Source organism: Anolis sagrei, chromosome 12, assembly GCF_037176765.1.
Source record: "Anolis sagrei isolate rAnoSag1 chromosome 12, rAnoSag1.mat, whole genome shotgun sequence".
Taxonomy (NCBI): Eukaryota; Metazoa; Chordata; class Lepidosauria; order Squamata; family Dactyloidae; genus Anolis; species Anolis sagrei.
In genome coordinates, this window is record NC_090032.1 from 7,601,889 (window position 1) to 7,616,618 (window position 14,730).

A 14,730-nucleotide genomic window follows, 5' to 3' on the forward strand; every position below is an offset into this window, starting at 1 on the left:
ATTATTTTAGTCGCCCTCCTCTTGACACATTCCAGCGTGTCAATATCTCTTTTCAATTGTGGTGCTCAGAATTGGACACAATATTCCAGGTGTAGTCTAACCAAGGCGGAATAGAGGGGTAGCATTACTTCCCTAGATCTAGACACTAGGCTCCTACTGATGCAGGCCAAAATCCCATTGGCTTTTTTTGCTGACGCATGACATTGTTGGCTCATGTTTAACTTGTTGTCCACGAGGACTCCGAGATCTTTTTCACACGTACTGCTCTTGAGCCAGGCATCCCCCATTCTGCATCTTTGCATTTCATTTTTTCTGCCTAAGTTTCATTTTTCCGCCGTGTTTTTAAGGGCCATCAAGCCAACTTTGACTTCTGGCAAGAATATCATATTTTTTGTAGCCAGTTTGTTTCTATTTTGTGGTTGAGAAAGCCTGTGACTTGTGCAAGACTTTATGGCAAGGTGTGGATTCGAACCCTGGTCTTTAGAGTCCAAGACTCAATCAATGCATCTTGCTGGCTGATAAATACCATAAATCTGATTAACGGGCCTTGCCCAGAGTGTGTGTATGTGACTATGTGGTACTGTTGAGACTAACTTCACAATTCAGCAGCAGATCAGTTGCACAACTTCAGCGCTTTCCAGTAGCTTCTTCCTGCACAGTATTTTCAGTCAACTGCTCCCACAGCCTGCAGTCACTCTGGAACCTTTTACAGACACTTGAGCACATGCCCGGCCATTGTCAGTTTTACCATTGTCTTTCCCCCAGTCTAGATGATATTACAAACTTACCACAGCATACAGTTATATCTTGTCTTTGCAGACAGGCTCTTTTAATTACATATAGCCTTCAACGAACAACATCACAGCATAAGGAGAGAGAAGACACTGTACATGACTTCCTTATATACAATTCATTCACACATAGCAATCACTGATTGGTTCCCAACTCACTGACTCAACCCAAACCCAGGATTGCATCATTCACAATCACCTGGACTAGGCCAGAACACATTCCCCAAATGAAGTTCTATATACAGTTAATGCATGACTCAGCATTTCCAATAGAAGCCCATTAGCAGTGCATGACTCAGCTATATTACATTACAATACATTGTAAAACCTGACAGGTACCCACCTTCCTCCACTCCTGTCACAATGGAGGCAAAGTTGTCATCCAGGAGGATCATATCCGCTGCCTGTTTGGAGACATCAGAGCCAGCGATGCCCATGGCAATGCCAATGTCGGCCTTTTTGAGGGCAGGCGAGTCATTTACGCCGTCTCCGGTCACAGCCACAATGGCCCCCTAAGCAGCAGGAAAAGACAGTCAACACATTGTTAATGCCAGCAGGAGAAGTCACATACACACCCTCTCTTTGTCTTTGTAGCTAACAACAATGGGAATGACAGTGTTGTTTCATGAAGACCATTCGGTCGCTACCTGCCAACCATTATCTATGATCCGGATGTTATATTGTTATTGTATTCATATGTTTTTATGTAATTATGATGTTGTTGCTCCTTCTTGTTAGCTATTCTCACTCTCCTTCGAATTCTGAATTCCAAACAGTCAGCCCGATCTAAGGTTCCCGTTTCATCAAGGTCAGTCTGCTCGTTAGTGTCAGCCTGTTTCCCTTCCTGCTCATTATCATGCTGAGAACTGCCCTCCTTCTCTGAGTCAATCTGCATCTGCACCTGGCTATTTTCAGTATCAACAATCTCATTCCTTGCTGTGGGAAACTGCATTTGCACACCCTGTTCTTCCCCCTTACCTGCCGCTGGCAACCTTCCACAATGATGAGTTTCTGCTGTGGGGAAGTGCGGGCAAAGACGATCTCAGTGTGGTTCTTCAGGATCTCGTCCAGGATTTCAGCAGTCATGTCCTTGAGGTCGGAGCCATGGACCACACAAGCCTTGGCTTCCCTGCGGGGTAGAAAAAACCACATAGGGGGGTGAATCCAATAAGAGACAGAGGGGAATGTGGGGAGATGGAAGGAATATCAGCATCTGGATGTCAAAGACCTACCTATCTGGGGTTGGCCTGGTTGACGGAAGTCAAAGGAACTATCTACTTGGAGCTGACCTCATTGATAGAGATCAGGGGATTGGCCTATCTGTGTCGCACCTCAGAGTAGATTCACCTTGCTGAAAACACCAAACTGCACACAGCCTTTATAGTTTATTAAAAAATAAAAGGTAAAAAGTGTCAGGATTTATTGCGGTATTATGTGTATGAGTTTTAAATGTAGTATTTGTGTAGCAAATATGGATGCCACTGAGAATGGAAATGCTGTGCTGAAATGTTTATGTTGAGGCTGTGATTAAGTGACCTTAAGATAAGCTCTCTTCTGCTGAGAACTTCTAAGGAGTTGCCGCTTGGAGCAAGAAAGATTAACAGCTGCAAAGTTCTGTTTTGACTTTCGTTTTTCCTCTCTCTTCCTGTGTGTCGCTTGCTATAGATGGATGTGTTTTTTCTGTGCTTAGTACACTGAGTTTTCTTTTGTAACCAAAGTCTCCAGAGTCCTTGATTTACAGAGCTGTGTCTGGTGGATCTAGCATTGCTTCTGTCAAGTTGCGCCTAAGCTTGACAAAAAGTTCTTAAAAGCAAATGTAATGTTCTAAAACAGGGGTCCTCAAACTATGACCCGGGGGCCGGATGTGGCCCTCCAAGGTCATTTACCTGGCCCTCGCTCAGGTTCAACCTAAGTCTGAAATGACTTGAAAGCACACAACAACAACAACAGCAACAATCCTATATCATCAGCCAAAAGTAGGCCCACACTTAATAATAATAATAATAATAATAATAATAATAATAATAACACTTTATTTGTACCCCGCTACCATCTCCCCAAGGGACTTGGTGCGGCTTACATGAGGCCGAGGCCGAACACAACAGTGCAAGCAATAATCACAACAATACAAGTAATTAAAATTAAAATAAAACATAAACAGTAAACATATAACATTAACAATAAGACAACATACAATATCCTATTGAAATACTAATAATTTTATATTTGTTGAAATTATTCTTCATTTTGATTATTGTATTGTTTTAAGTGTTTTTTGCACAACAAATAAGATATGTGACCTCCTTCTTGTTAGCTATTCTCACACTCCTTCTGTGGCAGCCATTAGAAGAAAATAAAATAATAATAAAGGGAAAATCATAATTTAGAATAAAAATAAGAGTTCTGAAATATTCACCACCAGAACTTTAGCAACACTGTAGAAGCAAAGCACCGGCGCCCTCTAGTTTTCACCACCAGAACTTTAGTTGTGTAAGTTCTTTAGAGCCATTTAGAACCATGGGTTGCCCATGCTTAGTGGTTATATACCACTGAAGAGAATATTTTGCTCAACAGAGTCTTTGGCGCTTCTCTGGAAGATCATACATTTACAAAAGGTTATGATTTTCAAATGGTGGTGAATGCCATTTTTTTCTCCAAAAGGTTAGGGAGATTCTGATTTTCCAAAAATCTAGTTGAGAGATATCAAAGGACTTTCCTACCTAGGGCTGATCTAGTGACTTATCTACTTGGAGCTAACCTCATTGATGGAGGTCAAAGGAGCTGCCTATCCAAGATTGATCTGGTTGAGGGATATCAAGGACCCACCTACCTGAGTTGACCTGGTTGATAAATGTCAACAGACCCACCTACCTGGGGTTCACTTGGTTGACAGGGATGTTGAGCCGGTCCGCGATGTCCTCCACAGTCTCGTTTCCTTCGGAAATGATGCCGACACCCTTCGCAATGGCCTTGGCTGTGATTGGGTGGTCACCGGTCACCATAATGACCTGCCGAAAAAGGAAATGGAAGGGAAGGTGTAGCGAATTTGTTGATCTATGTTAAATTTTTGATGTATAGCTCTATGTTGCAATGTGGCAGAATTAGCTCAAATAGGGTAGCAACAGTAGAGGCAAGATTAATTTGTATATGTACAGCCGATTGGTCGTATGCAGATGAGTGTAGGCCAGGATTTGAAAAGGCCACTGAGCCAGAATGGCAGTTGGGGGAAGAGAGATGAACATTCCAAAGGGGCGGAGTTAAGTTTAAAAATAGGCAGTTAGAGAGTCAGAAAAGATTCAGTTAGGGATTCCTGTTTGTGAGGTACGGTTAGGAACTTCTGTGAGAGAAAAGCAGTTAGGAAAATGGATCTCAAGTTTTAAGGAAAACAAAGAAGTGCCAGTGTGGTTTAAGGCTGAATATAGTTCTGTCAAGTGTGTATGAAAAAGTAACATATTTGTTGATGTGAAACAGTTGAAGTTTGATAGGAAAAGTTAACCAAGTGGATGATATTGAATGTAAGACTCAATACTGTAACAGAACACACAAATGTAACCATAAGCATTGGAGCCAGAAGCTATAAATAAACTTTGTTACTTCGTTTATTACAAGAGTCTCTCAAGCCTGTGATATAAAGCCTCAAGGTAAAAGCTCACAAGAAAGCCCCAGCCAATTTTAAAGGGAAACTGTTTCAGTACAAGAGAGTAAAAAGAAAATATTTTCCCCCCACATCGTCATACATAAAAAGGCACCTGTGAAAGGACTGAGATAGTGAAACAGCCCTCTCAGAAGGCTTAAGGAAAAGTGAGCAGGGGAGGATGTGAGGCAAGGGGAGACTTGGTAACATGACAGTTGGATCCTTAACTTTTGTCTGACCGAGAAGGCCTTTTTGGGCAGTCTGGAGATGGGATGGAGCCCACCATAGCTGGCTTATAATGACAATGGGAGGTAAATATTGCAGTGTCGGTACGAGGAGGACTCAGCTGTGGGAAGGAAGAAGGGTTGGGTTCAAATATCCAACCGATTGTAGACTATTAGCTAGTTTTTAAAAATTTACTCCTTGCTGCAACTTGCAATGACTCCCATGGAGGTCCACGTATTGACTTAGTGAGCGAGGAGGAACACACTTCTCATGTCACTTTCAGATTCCTGCCATAATTTCTGAAGGGGGACCCATATTCTCTTGTTGTGTTTTCGAATGAGCAACAGCAGTTGGTATTTAGTGACAAACAGTTACTCACATCCCCAAGGATTTATTTATTTACTAGCTGTACCCAGCCACGCGTTGCTGTGGCCCTCAGAAAAAAAAAGGATGCAGACATGAAACAATCTGGGCTAGGCAACTCCTCTCACCAAAGGTTTCCCGCTGACTAGTAGAAGCCAGGCTTTTAAGATGCAAGGTTATTCAAAGGTAATCCAGGTGGGCAATTGCAGCATTCACACTTGGCTCAAGTAGAAATAATTTATTTTTCCCACCCTGGACCTTTCTGTCAGGTTTTACAATGTATTTTAATGTAATATAGCTGAGTCATGAACTGCTAATGGGCTTCTATTGGAAATGTTGAATCGTGTATTAACTGTATATAGGGAATCATTTGGGGAATGTATTCTGGCCTAGTCCAGGTGATTGTGAATGATGCAATCCTGGGTTTGAGTGAAGTCAGTGAGTTGGGAACCAATCGATGATTGCTATGTGTAAATGAATTGTATATAAGGAAGTCATCTACAGTGTATATCTCTCCTTGTGCTGTGATGTTGTTTGTCGAAGGCTATATGTAATTAAAAGAACCTGTTTGCTAAGACAAGATAGAACTGTATGCTGTGGTAAGTTTGTAATATCATCTAGACTGGGGGAAAGACAATGGTAAAACTGACAATGGCTGGGCATGTGCTCAAGTGTCTGTAAAAGGTTCCAGCGTGGCTGCAGGCTGTGGAAGCAGTTGACTGAAAATACTGTGCAGGAAGAAGCTACTGGAAAGCACTGAAGTTGTGCAACTGATCTGCTGCTGAATTGTGAAGTTAATCTCAACACTTTCATATATCTATAAATATATTATTCTCTTCCCTTCACCAGTCCCTTCCTTCCTTCCTTCCTTCCTTCCTTCCTTCCTTCCTTCCTTCCTTCCTTCCTTCTTTCTCCCATCCCTGCCTCCTTTCCCTTCCTTCTCTTTCTTTCCTTCTACCTTTCCTTCCATTCATATTCTTCTCTTCACTAATCCTTTTCTTCCCTCCTTTCCCTTTCTTTCCCTTCCTTCCTTCCTCCCTCCCTCCCTCCCTCCCTTCCTTCTGGGGCAGTCTGTAAGGGTTTTTATGGGGTTTTTATGGGGGGGTATGGAAGGGTGGAAGGGGGGGCGGAGGCCAAGTGGGGGAGTTGCTAGTCTTCCCATGGTTCACATTTTCCCTTCACCCAACGGGTCTGGGGAGGGAGAGCAGTAGGCAGCCACTTGTGCAACCAGGCTTGCCTTGCAATCCTCCGGTCTTGGGGGGAGGGTTGCCTGATGGGCACTTGGGCCTCAAGGAGTCACTGTGGTGGCTCCAGATGCTGCCGGGGCTTGCCTCGCCAAGCCTCCATGCCCTCCATTGGTCCAGGCCTTCTCCTTCCTTCCCTCTTTCCTTTCCTCAATGCCACCCCTCGCCAAAAGAAAGAGGACTCTGCCTTCCTGAAAGGGACTCCATAGCTGGGTTTCTCTTCCTTCACAATGGTTTATGCATTATTCTTCTTGTGCACTGGGGAGGGGGGCTTTGTGCATGCTCTGTAAGGTATTTTTTTCTTTTGTGGAAGTTTTAAGTTATTTCTCCTTCATTTTTTAAGGACATAAATTGGATTAGTATATGTTTTGCTGCCAAATTTGATGTCAATTCATCCAGTGGTTTTTGAGTTATGTTAATCCCACAAACGAACATTACATTATTATTTGTATATATTTATTTACAACATTTATATGCTGCCCTTCTCACCCCGAAGGGCACTCAGAGTGGCTTACAAGATAGATAGATAGATAGATAGATACATACAATATATTATGTTTTCTCTCTGCTTCGGGCTTTGGCCCAGAAGCCTCAAGGTCTTGAACAATCCTGAATGGGTGACCTTACCTTGATCCCAGCGCTGCGGCATTTCCCCACGGCATCTGGCACGGCGGCTCGCGGTGGGTCAATCATGGACATGAGCCCCACAAAGCAGAGGTCGTTGATGGGGAAGTTGACTTCATCGACATCAAACTTAAAGCCCCGTGGAAACTGGTCTTCAGGGAGGTAATAGTGGCAGAAACCTATGGGTTGGAGAGATGGGAAGAGTGAATGGGTTGCTGGGAGAATCGTGCTTCTCAGAATGAGACCAGTTACCCCCAAAAGCCAAATTGTTTTCCCAATGGGAAAATAAAATCAAGAACGTCTTTGTGTTGTCGAAGGATGGAATCCTGGGTTGCTGTCTGGCCATGTTCCAGAAGCATTCTCTCCTGACGTTTCACCTACATCTATGGCAGGCATCCTCACAACCTCTGATGATGAGGTTGCTTCTGGAACATGGCCATACAGCCCTGAAAACTTATAACCACCCAAGAACCTCTCTACTGGTTGTCAAAGGTGTTTGGCACTCAAGCTGTTCTGCTCTTCCCTCTTGCATGTTTTCTTCTTCCCTCTTTACTTTCCTCCCTCCTTGAATGATCCTTTCTTTCTTTTCCTCCTCTATTTCCCTCTCTCCTAATTCCTTCCTACCTGTCCAAACGTATTGCCCACTATGAACCATCATGGAGATTAAGATCGTCTGGTGAGGCCCCGCTCTCGATCGTATCTTCTTCGCAAGCGCAGTTAGTGGGGATGAGAGACAGGGTCTTCTCAGTGGTGGCCCCTCACCTGTGAAACTCCCTCTTTAGTGATAGCAGAACAGCCCCCTCCCTCTTAGTGTTTAGAAAAAGAGTCAAAACCTGGCTCTTGGAGCACGCGTTTGAAAAATGGAGCAGTGCAGGAATGTTAGTATGGAATATGTGCAATCCATAGTTGAATATGTGCAATTCGACCATGGATTGGGCTTTAGACTATGACTCTGGATGACGTGATTCATTGAAATGTATTATTATTATGCATATTATGTTTTAATGTTTAACTTATGCTTTAACTGATGTGATACAATAATAATAATAATAATAATAATACAATAATAATAATAATAATAATCTTTATTTATATACCCCTTTATCTCCCTGAGGGGACTCAGAGCGGGGACTCAGAGCGTTCCAGAGTACCCCGAGGGGACTCAGAGCGTTCCAGAGGCAGGGGGCCACCACCGAGAAGGCCCTCTCTCTCGTCCCCACCAACCGTACTTGTGACGGAGGTGGGACCGAGAGGAGGGCCTCCCTAGAAGATCTTAGAGTTCGTGCCAGTTCATAGAAGGAGATGTGATCGCGGAGATAGGTGATATGTTTTAAGGCACCATGGAGGTGCAATTGTAAGCTGCCTTGAGTCCCCTTCAGAGTAGAGAAAGGCGGGATATAAATAAGGTAAATCAAGGTTATTAAGATCTTCTGGAGGGGCCCTGCTCTCGGTCCCACCACCCTCGCAATTACGGCTGGTGGGGACGAGGGACAGGGCCTTCTTGGTGGTGGCTCCCCGGCTGGAGATTAGATCTGCCCCTTCTCTCCTGACTTTTAGAAAACTGGTGAAAACCTGGCCCTGGAATTTAGCATTTGATGGGTGAGTCAATAACTCTTGACCACACGGACGGATGGCGATGAATTGTGACTTCATTTTGACGATTTGGCATTATGTAATTATATGATTGTATTTTAATGTTTTAGTGAATTATGGGATGTGATGTTTTTAAATTATTGTATATATAAAAGTTCTAAATAAATAAATAAATATTATTATTGTTATTATTATTATTAATAATAATAATAATAATAATAATAATAAATAATTCCTGCTTTCCTCTCTCCTTCCCCACCCTTCCTCCATGTATTTCCTTCCTTTCTTCCTTCCCTTCCTTTTTGTCCCTTTCCCTTCTTGATGTTTGTTACCCAGACCTGAATACTAGACTCCTTTGGATACAGCCTAGAATCATGTTGGCTTTTTATGCTAACACATTCCATTGTTGACTCAGCGTGTGGTCTACTAAGACTCCTAGATCCCTCCTTCCTCTCTTTCTGTCTTTCCTGCCCTTTCATTCCTCCCTTTCTCTCCCTCCCTTCCCTCCTTTCCCCAAGGCCTCACCCAGCACTCTTTCTCCCAGTCCTCCCAGTTCAAGGTATGCATTCTGGAAGGCGTCCCGCATCTCCTCGTCGAGGGGAGCCTCTTGTCCTTGGAGTAGGATGGTGGAGCAGCGGTCCAGGATCCGTTCAGGCGCCCCTTTCATGACCAAGACATAGCCATTGGGCCTGTCTTCTGGCTCATGGATGGAGAGCTGCAAGAAGAAAAGGAGGGAATCGGTAGGGAAAAGGCCCCAGTAAGAAGCTTTAGTTCAGCTCCAGCCATCCCTCTTCCCTCAGAGCTGTCCTTGGTACTAAACCATTTACAGGCAGTGCAGTAGGCATGGGCAATCCATGGTTCTAAATGGTTCTAAAGTACTTACAAAACTAAAGTTCTGCTGGTGAATATTAGGGGAGTACTTGTGCTTTGCTTCTGCAGTGTTGCTAAAGTTCTGGTGGTGAAAATTTCAGAACTCTAACAAAACTTTCAAAATTATTTCATTATTATTTCGTTATTGGAGATTTTTATGACAGAACCAATCAGGAACTGCAATTTATAATGACATTTTGAAAGTTTTGTTAGAGTTCTGAAATTTTCACCACCAGAACTTTAGCAACACTGTAGAAGCAAAGCACCAGCACCCTCTAGTTTTCACCAGCAGAACTTTAGTTTTGTAAGTACTTTAGAACCATGGATTGCCCATGCCTAACCGGCAGTCCTCAAGTTATGAACAAGATTCGTTCTGTAGATTTCTTCCTAAGTTGAATTTGTTTTTAAGATGGAACAGTTACATTTCTTAAGTGTAACTCCAACCATATACCTATACACTGGGTTGTTGTAGATTTTTCGGGCTATATGGCCATGTTTTAGAAGCATTCTCTCCTCACATTTTGCCTGCATTTGCCTGCATCCCCACAACCTCTGAGGATGCCTGCCATAGATCCAGGCAAAATGTCAGGAGAGAATGCTTCTAGAAGAACATGGCCATATAGCCTGGAAAACCTATGACAACCCAGTTATTCCAGCCATGGAATCATTTGGCTATCTATCTATCTATGTATCTATCTACACACACATACACATACACACACACAATAACGTGTGTGTGTGTGTGTGTGTGTGTGTGTGGCTGGGCTGACTACTAACACAGACAAGTTCCTGCCTCCACAAACAGCTCTAGCTCCCACTACTCAGGAGACACTAAAGGCCCTCCCTCCAATGACATTGCAGGTTATAGTGAGCTCCATGAACATGTCCAAGAGCCCTGCCAATGTCCTCCACCAATGCCATACTGTCCACCACCCAAGGAATGTTTTCATACAGAGACAGTGTCATCCTAGATTTGATGTGCTTCCTCCACCCCAGACATCCCAGTGTTCCTTACTCTCTCCATTGGTGTGGAATTTGCATGACCCCGCCCACTGCCTCTCCCTGAACCCTTTCTTATTTTTTTCTATGGCACACAGCAAACAGAGGAATTGATCAGCAACTGAATATACTAGAGAGGTTTGGGGAGAATTCACCATGATTTATAGGAGTTGTAGGTACTGGGATGTATAGTTCACTTCCAATCTAAGAACACTCTGAACTCCACCAGGAATGGACCTGGACCAAACTTGGTACACAGAACCCCCATGAATACTGGAGATCTTTGGAGGGCTTTATAGGAGTTGTAGTTCACCTACATCCAGAGCGCACTATGAACCCAAACAATGATGGATATGGACCAAACTTGGCAGGCATACCTTATATGCCCAAATTTGAATACTAGTGGGTTTGGAGGGAAATTGGCTTGGGTATTTTGGAGTTGTAGGTACTGGGATTTATAGTTCACCTGCAATCAATGAGCACTCTGAACTCCACCAAAGATGGAATTGGACCAAACTTGGCACACAGAACTGTCAGGATTATTTTAGTTATATGTGTGTTTTCAAATGTGCTTCTATGTGATTCCAAGATGGAGTCTACTGTGTATTAGAAATGCTGTGCAGAATGTTTATTGAGGCTGTGATTATGTAACCTTGAGATAAGTGAGATAATGTTTGCTCTTGCTGAGAACAGAAGGGAGTATCTAGTCTCAGCAGGAGAGAAGAGAGATAAGCAGATGTGAAGAGACTTTTCGTTTTTGTCTAGTTCCTGGTTGTAGCTCACTGTAGCAAGATATGTAGTTTGAGTGCTTAGTTTCTTTTGTAACTGAAAGCCTGCAGAGTCCTTATTTTACATCACAGTGTCTGCTGATCTAGCAAACCTTCTGCTGCGCACCCCCCAAACTCTGACAAGAACCCCCATGACGGGCAAAAAATATTGGAGGTCTTTGGGGAAAATTCACCTTGATTTGGGGGAGTTGTAGTTCACCTACATCCAGAGAACATGAGAGCCAGGTTTAAACATGTGAAAGGAGGTCACACTGAGGAGGGGACAAGCTTATTTTCTGCTTCTCTAGAGACCAGGATATGGAGCAAGGGAATTCAAACTACAGGAAAATTGATTCCACCTAAAGATTAGGAAGAATTGGTGGTTGGAGATGTTAGATGGTGGAATACAATGGTGCCTTGGTGTTTGGTGGAGTCTCCTCTGGGTTTTTTAACAAGAGAGGCTGGACGGCCATATCTCAGCTTTGATTATATGTGCCTGCATGGTAGGAGGTTGGACTGGATGGTCTCATGGAGTCTCTTCCAACTCTAGGACTTCTCCTTTCCAGCTCCCACCTGGTATTTGTTGGTGGAGTTGAAGGGAATCTCGGTGACTTTGGGGCTCTTGTCCCTCATCTTCTGGACACAGCCACAGGATAGCTCAATGCATTTCAGGAGGGCGGACTCGGAGGCGTCTCCAGCGGTGTCTTTCTGGAAGAAGGAAAAGGAGGAAGGAGGAAGTGAGAGAAGGTTGTCAACAAGCTCTGCTTCAACCAAGGATGGGAGACACACAGCTGTCTAGATATGGTTGGACCCAAGAGTGTAGCTGGGTCCCTTTGGGGAGAGAGGGCAGGTTATCAATCAATCAATCAATCAATCAATAATTATAATAATTATTATTATTATCCAGGTTTTGAACCACTAACGGGCCCCTGGTGGCGCAGTAGGTTAAACTGCTGAGCTGATGAACTTGCTGACTCTGAAAGGTTGGCAGTTAGAATACGAGGAGTGGGGTGAGTTTCCGCTGTTAGCCCCAGCTTCTGCCAACCTAGTAGTTCGAAAACATGCAAATGTGAGTAGATCCACAGGTACTGCTTCTGTGAGAGGTTCACCTCCATGCAGTCATGCCGGCCACGTGACTTTGGAGGGATTTACGGACAACTCCGGCTCTTCGGCTTAGAAATGGAGATGAGCACCACCTCACGGAGTCGGACTTGATTAGACTTAATGTCAAGCAGAAACCTTTACCTTTGAACCATTGTAATATGTTTTGAAATTTTATTTATTTAAAACCATTGCTTTCTGCTCTGGGGTGAGAAGGACAGCATATAAATGTTGTAAATAAATAATGGGCATCTAATGATTTCACTATGTAACAAATTTTGAAAAAGTCCGTTCCTGGTTTGAAAGACCTATTTGCTGTTTAGCTGTACAGTCTTTACTTTGAAAGTAGATCTTAATGATAATAAGAATAATAGTAGTAGTAGTAATAATAATAATAATAATAATAATAATAAATACATTTTCCGCCCTTCTCCCCTAAGGGACTCAGAGCAGATTAAAGAATTTTACATACATAGCCAAACATTCAATGGCTTTACAATCATTTACAATGAAACAGACAAACACAAACAAAGGTAGAGGCTTCTCCTTTCATTTCTGGCTTCATCTCTGGCTCTGGGGAGGTGCTTTCTCCATTTTCAAGCCAAGGAGCCTGTGTTGTCACCTCCTGGTTGTGTGGCCAGCAAGATTGTTTGGAGTGTCTCTTTGACTTTTCTCGCCGAAGCAGTACCTATTCATCTACTCACATTTTCATTTTTTTTGAATTGCTAGATTAGCTGGAGCTGACAGAAAGGAGCTCACCCTATCTCGCAAATCTTCAGGTCAGCAATTCAGCAGCACAAGGGTTTAACCCATTGCACCACTGCGACTCTTACTGTATTGTTTTATTCCAGAAACTTTGTTTTTATTATGCTGTGGCAGCCGTTAGGAGAAAATAAAATAATAAAGGGAAATCATAATAATTTAGAATAAAATAGAAGATTCATGTTCATACCTGATTCCTGAGAAGACCATTTTTAATGAGTGAATTTGCAAGCATGAAAAACCTACAGATGATATCGATTGACACTGGACCTGGTGTCAGTATGCTCTAGCCAATGTTTACATAGATATGAAGTCAACAAGAGAAGTTTGGCAGGACAAAGAAATCAATAGTATTGATCCAAGACTTCGAACATTTAAGGTCATATGGTGAGAGAGCGCCATCCTCTGACCACTTAATGTAAATAGCAGGCAATTTCAGAAGAGCTTCATCCTAAGTAAATTCCTTCATGGTCTTCATATTAAGAAATAAGTTATAATGAAGTAATTAAGGCTGAATTGACTAGAGGAGATTGCCTTGATCAAATCTTATGTTATAAGCATATAAAAGTTATAATTCAATTAGAGATTTAAGGAATTGAACATATAAGAGTCATCTTAGGGTAACGGGTGAAGGTTGGGATAAGTTACATAATCGAGCAGATGTTTGGGGTCACAATGTGGCTGCCAAGATCTGATAAAGATGTCCTTGGCAACTATACATGGAAACACCTGTTAATGATTGTATTGTGCAAATGTCAGACTCTTTCTGTGCATGTGTGGAAAGGGTGATATTCTGCAATAAAAGACCAAGGCGATTCAGACTCAGTGGTGACAGTCTTTTGTTCTGTACACCCTATCTTGCTTGATAGTAAAGGCCTGAGAATCGATTGCTGTCTCCGTTCTCTTCCTTCCTAATTGTACTCTAATGATCTCGGGTAACGTATATTCTGCAACAATACAATGTAGTTCTACTCCAGAAACTTTGTTTTTGTGGGTGCCACAAACTATGTTGAATTCGTTGAGACTATGAGATATATTATTGAAAAACTATAGCAAAATGTGCTGCAGGGTGTCCCCAAAAACATAGTTTTTGAAGTTTAATTATCTTCTTCCTATGTTTTTGTGATAGAACCAATTAGGAAATGACATTTATAAACCCGGAATGAAAGTTGTGTTACATAATGTTATCTGCCTCAGTTGGTTGCTGTTGTTGATATTATAGTCATCCTTCCAGATTCTCCAGGGTTAGGCACAAACAACAACATTCTCCTTGGGCCACCCGAGAACTTTAGTACCTTGGAAATTGGGATGTTCTCCTGCCCTGCTTTGAAGACGGCTCTGTTGCACAGCCCTGCGATGCGGGCCAAGGCAGTCCAAGTAGGAGAGCGTTTGTCAAAGGTGGCTCCTGGAGGGAGAAAGAGTGAAGTAGGGGGTGTCATTGAGAAAGTCCTTAAAGACAACCAGGGCATTCAATGTATAGGTTCTCCCTTTCAGCCAAATTAATCCCAGCTCCTTACACCCCTGAAGCCTGCAAGATGAAGGCAGAGCTCTGTCTCCTAAATTCCACCCATTGGAAACTCAAATCAACAACTCATTTTGCAAAAAAGGGGAGGAGAAGGAAGAAGACCAGCAGCAGCATCATACAGAGCAGATAGCTGTGTCTGTAATACCTATAGTTGCATTGGCTGTGAGATGCTGGGAGTTGCAGTCAAGAAAAGTAACTCTTCCAAGCTCTGCTTCCCAAGAGAAATCCACGA

General features: G+C 42.9%; 1 protein-coding gene across 1 annotated transcript in view; it reads right to left on the bottom strand.

Moving 5' to 3' along the window:
* The window catches only part of LOC132764234 (sodium/potassium-transporting ATPase subunit alpha-2), a 61,220-nt gene that overhangs the window by 11,632 nt on the left and 34,858 nt on the right, over window positions 1-14,730 (bottom strand). The window contains exons 10-16 of the mRNA XM_060758134.2: window positions 14,269-14,378; window positions 11,684-11,818; window positions 9,000-9,189; window positions 6,885-7,060; window positions 3,663-3,799; window positions 1,770-1,920; window positions 1,135-1,303 (exon numbers count right to left, since the gene is read on the bottom strand). Of these exons, the coding sequence (XP_060614117.1) occupies window positions 1,135-1,303; window positions 1,770-1,920; window positions 3,663-3,799; window positions 6,885-7,060; window positions 9,000-9,189; window positions 11,684-11,818; window positions 14,269-14,378 (1,068 nt within the window). The remainder of the gene's footprint in view (window positions 1-1,134; window positions 1,304-1,769; window positions 1,921-3,662; window positions 3,800-6,884; window positions 7,061-8,999; window positions 9,190-11,683; window positions 11,819-14,268; window positions 14,379-14,730) is intronic.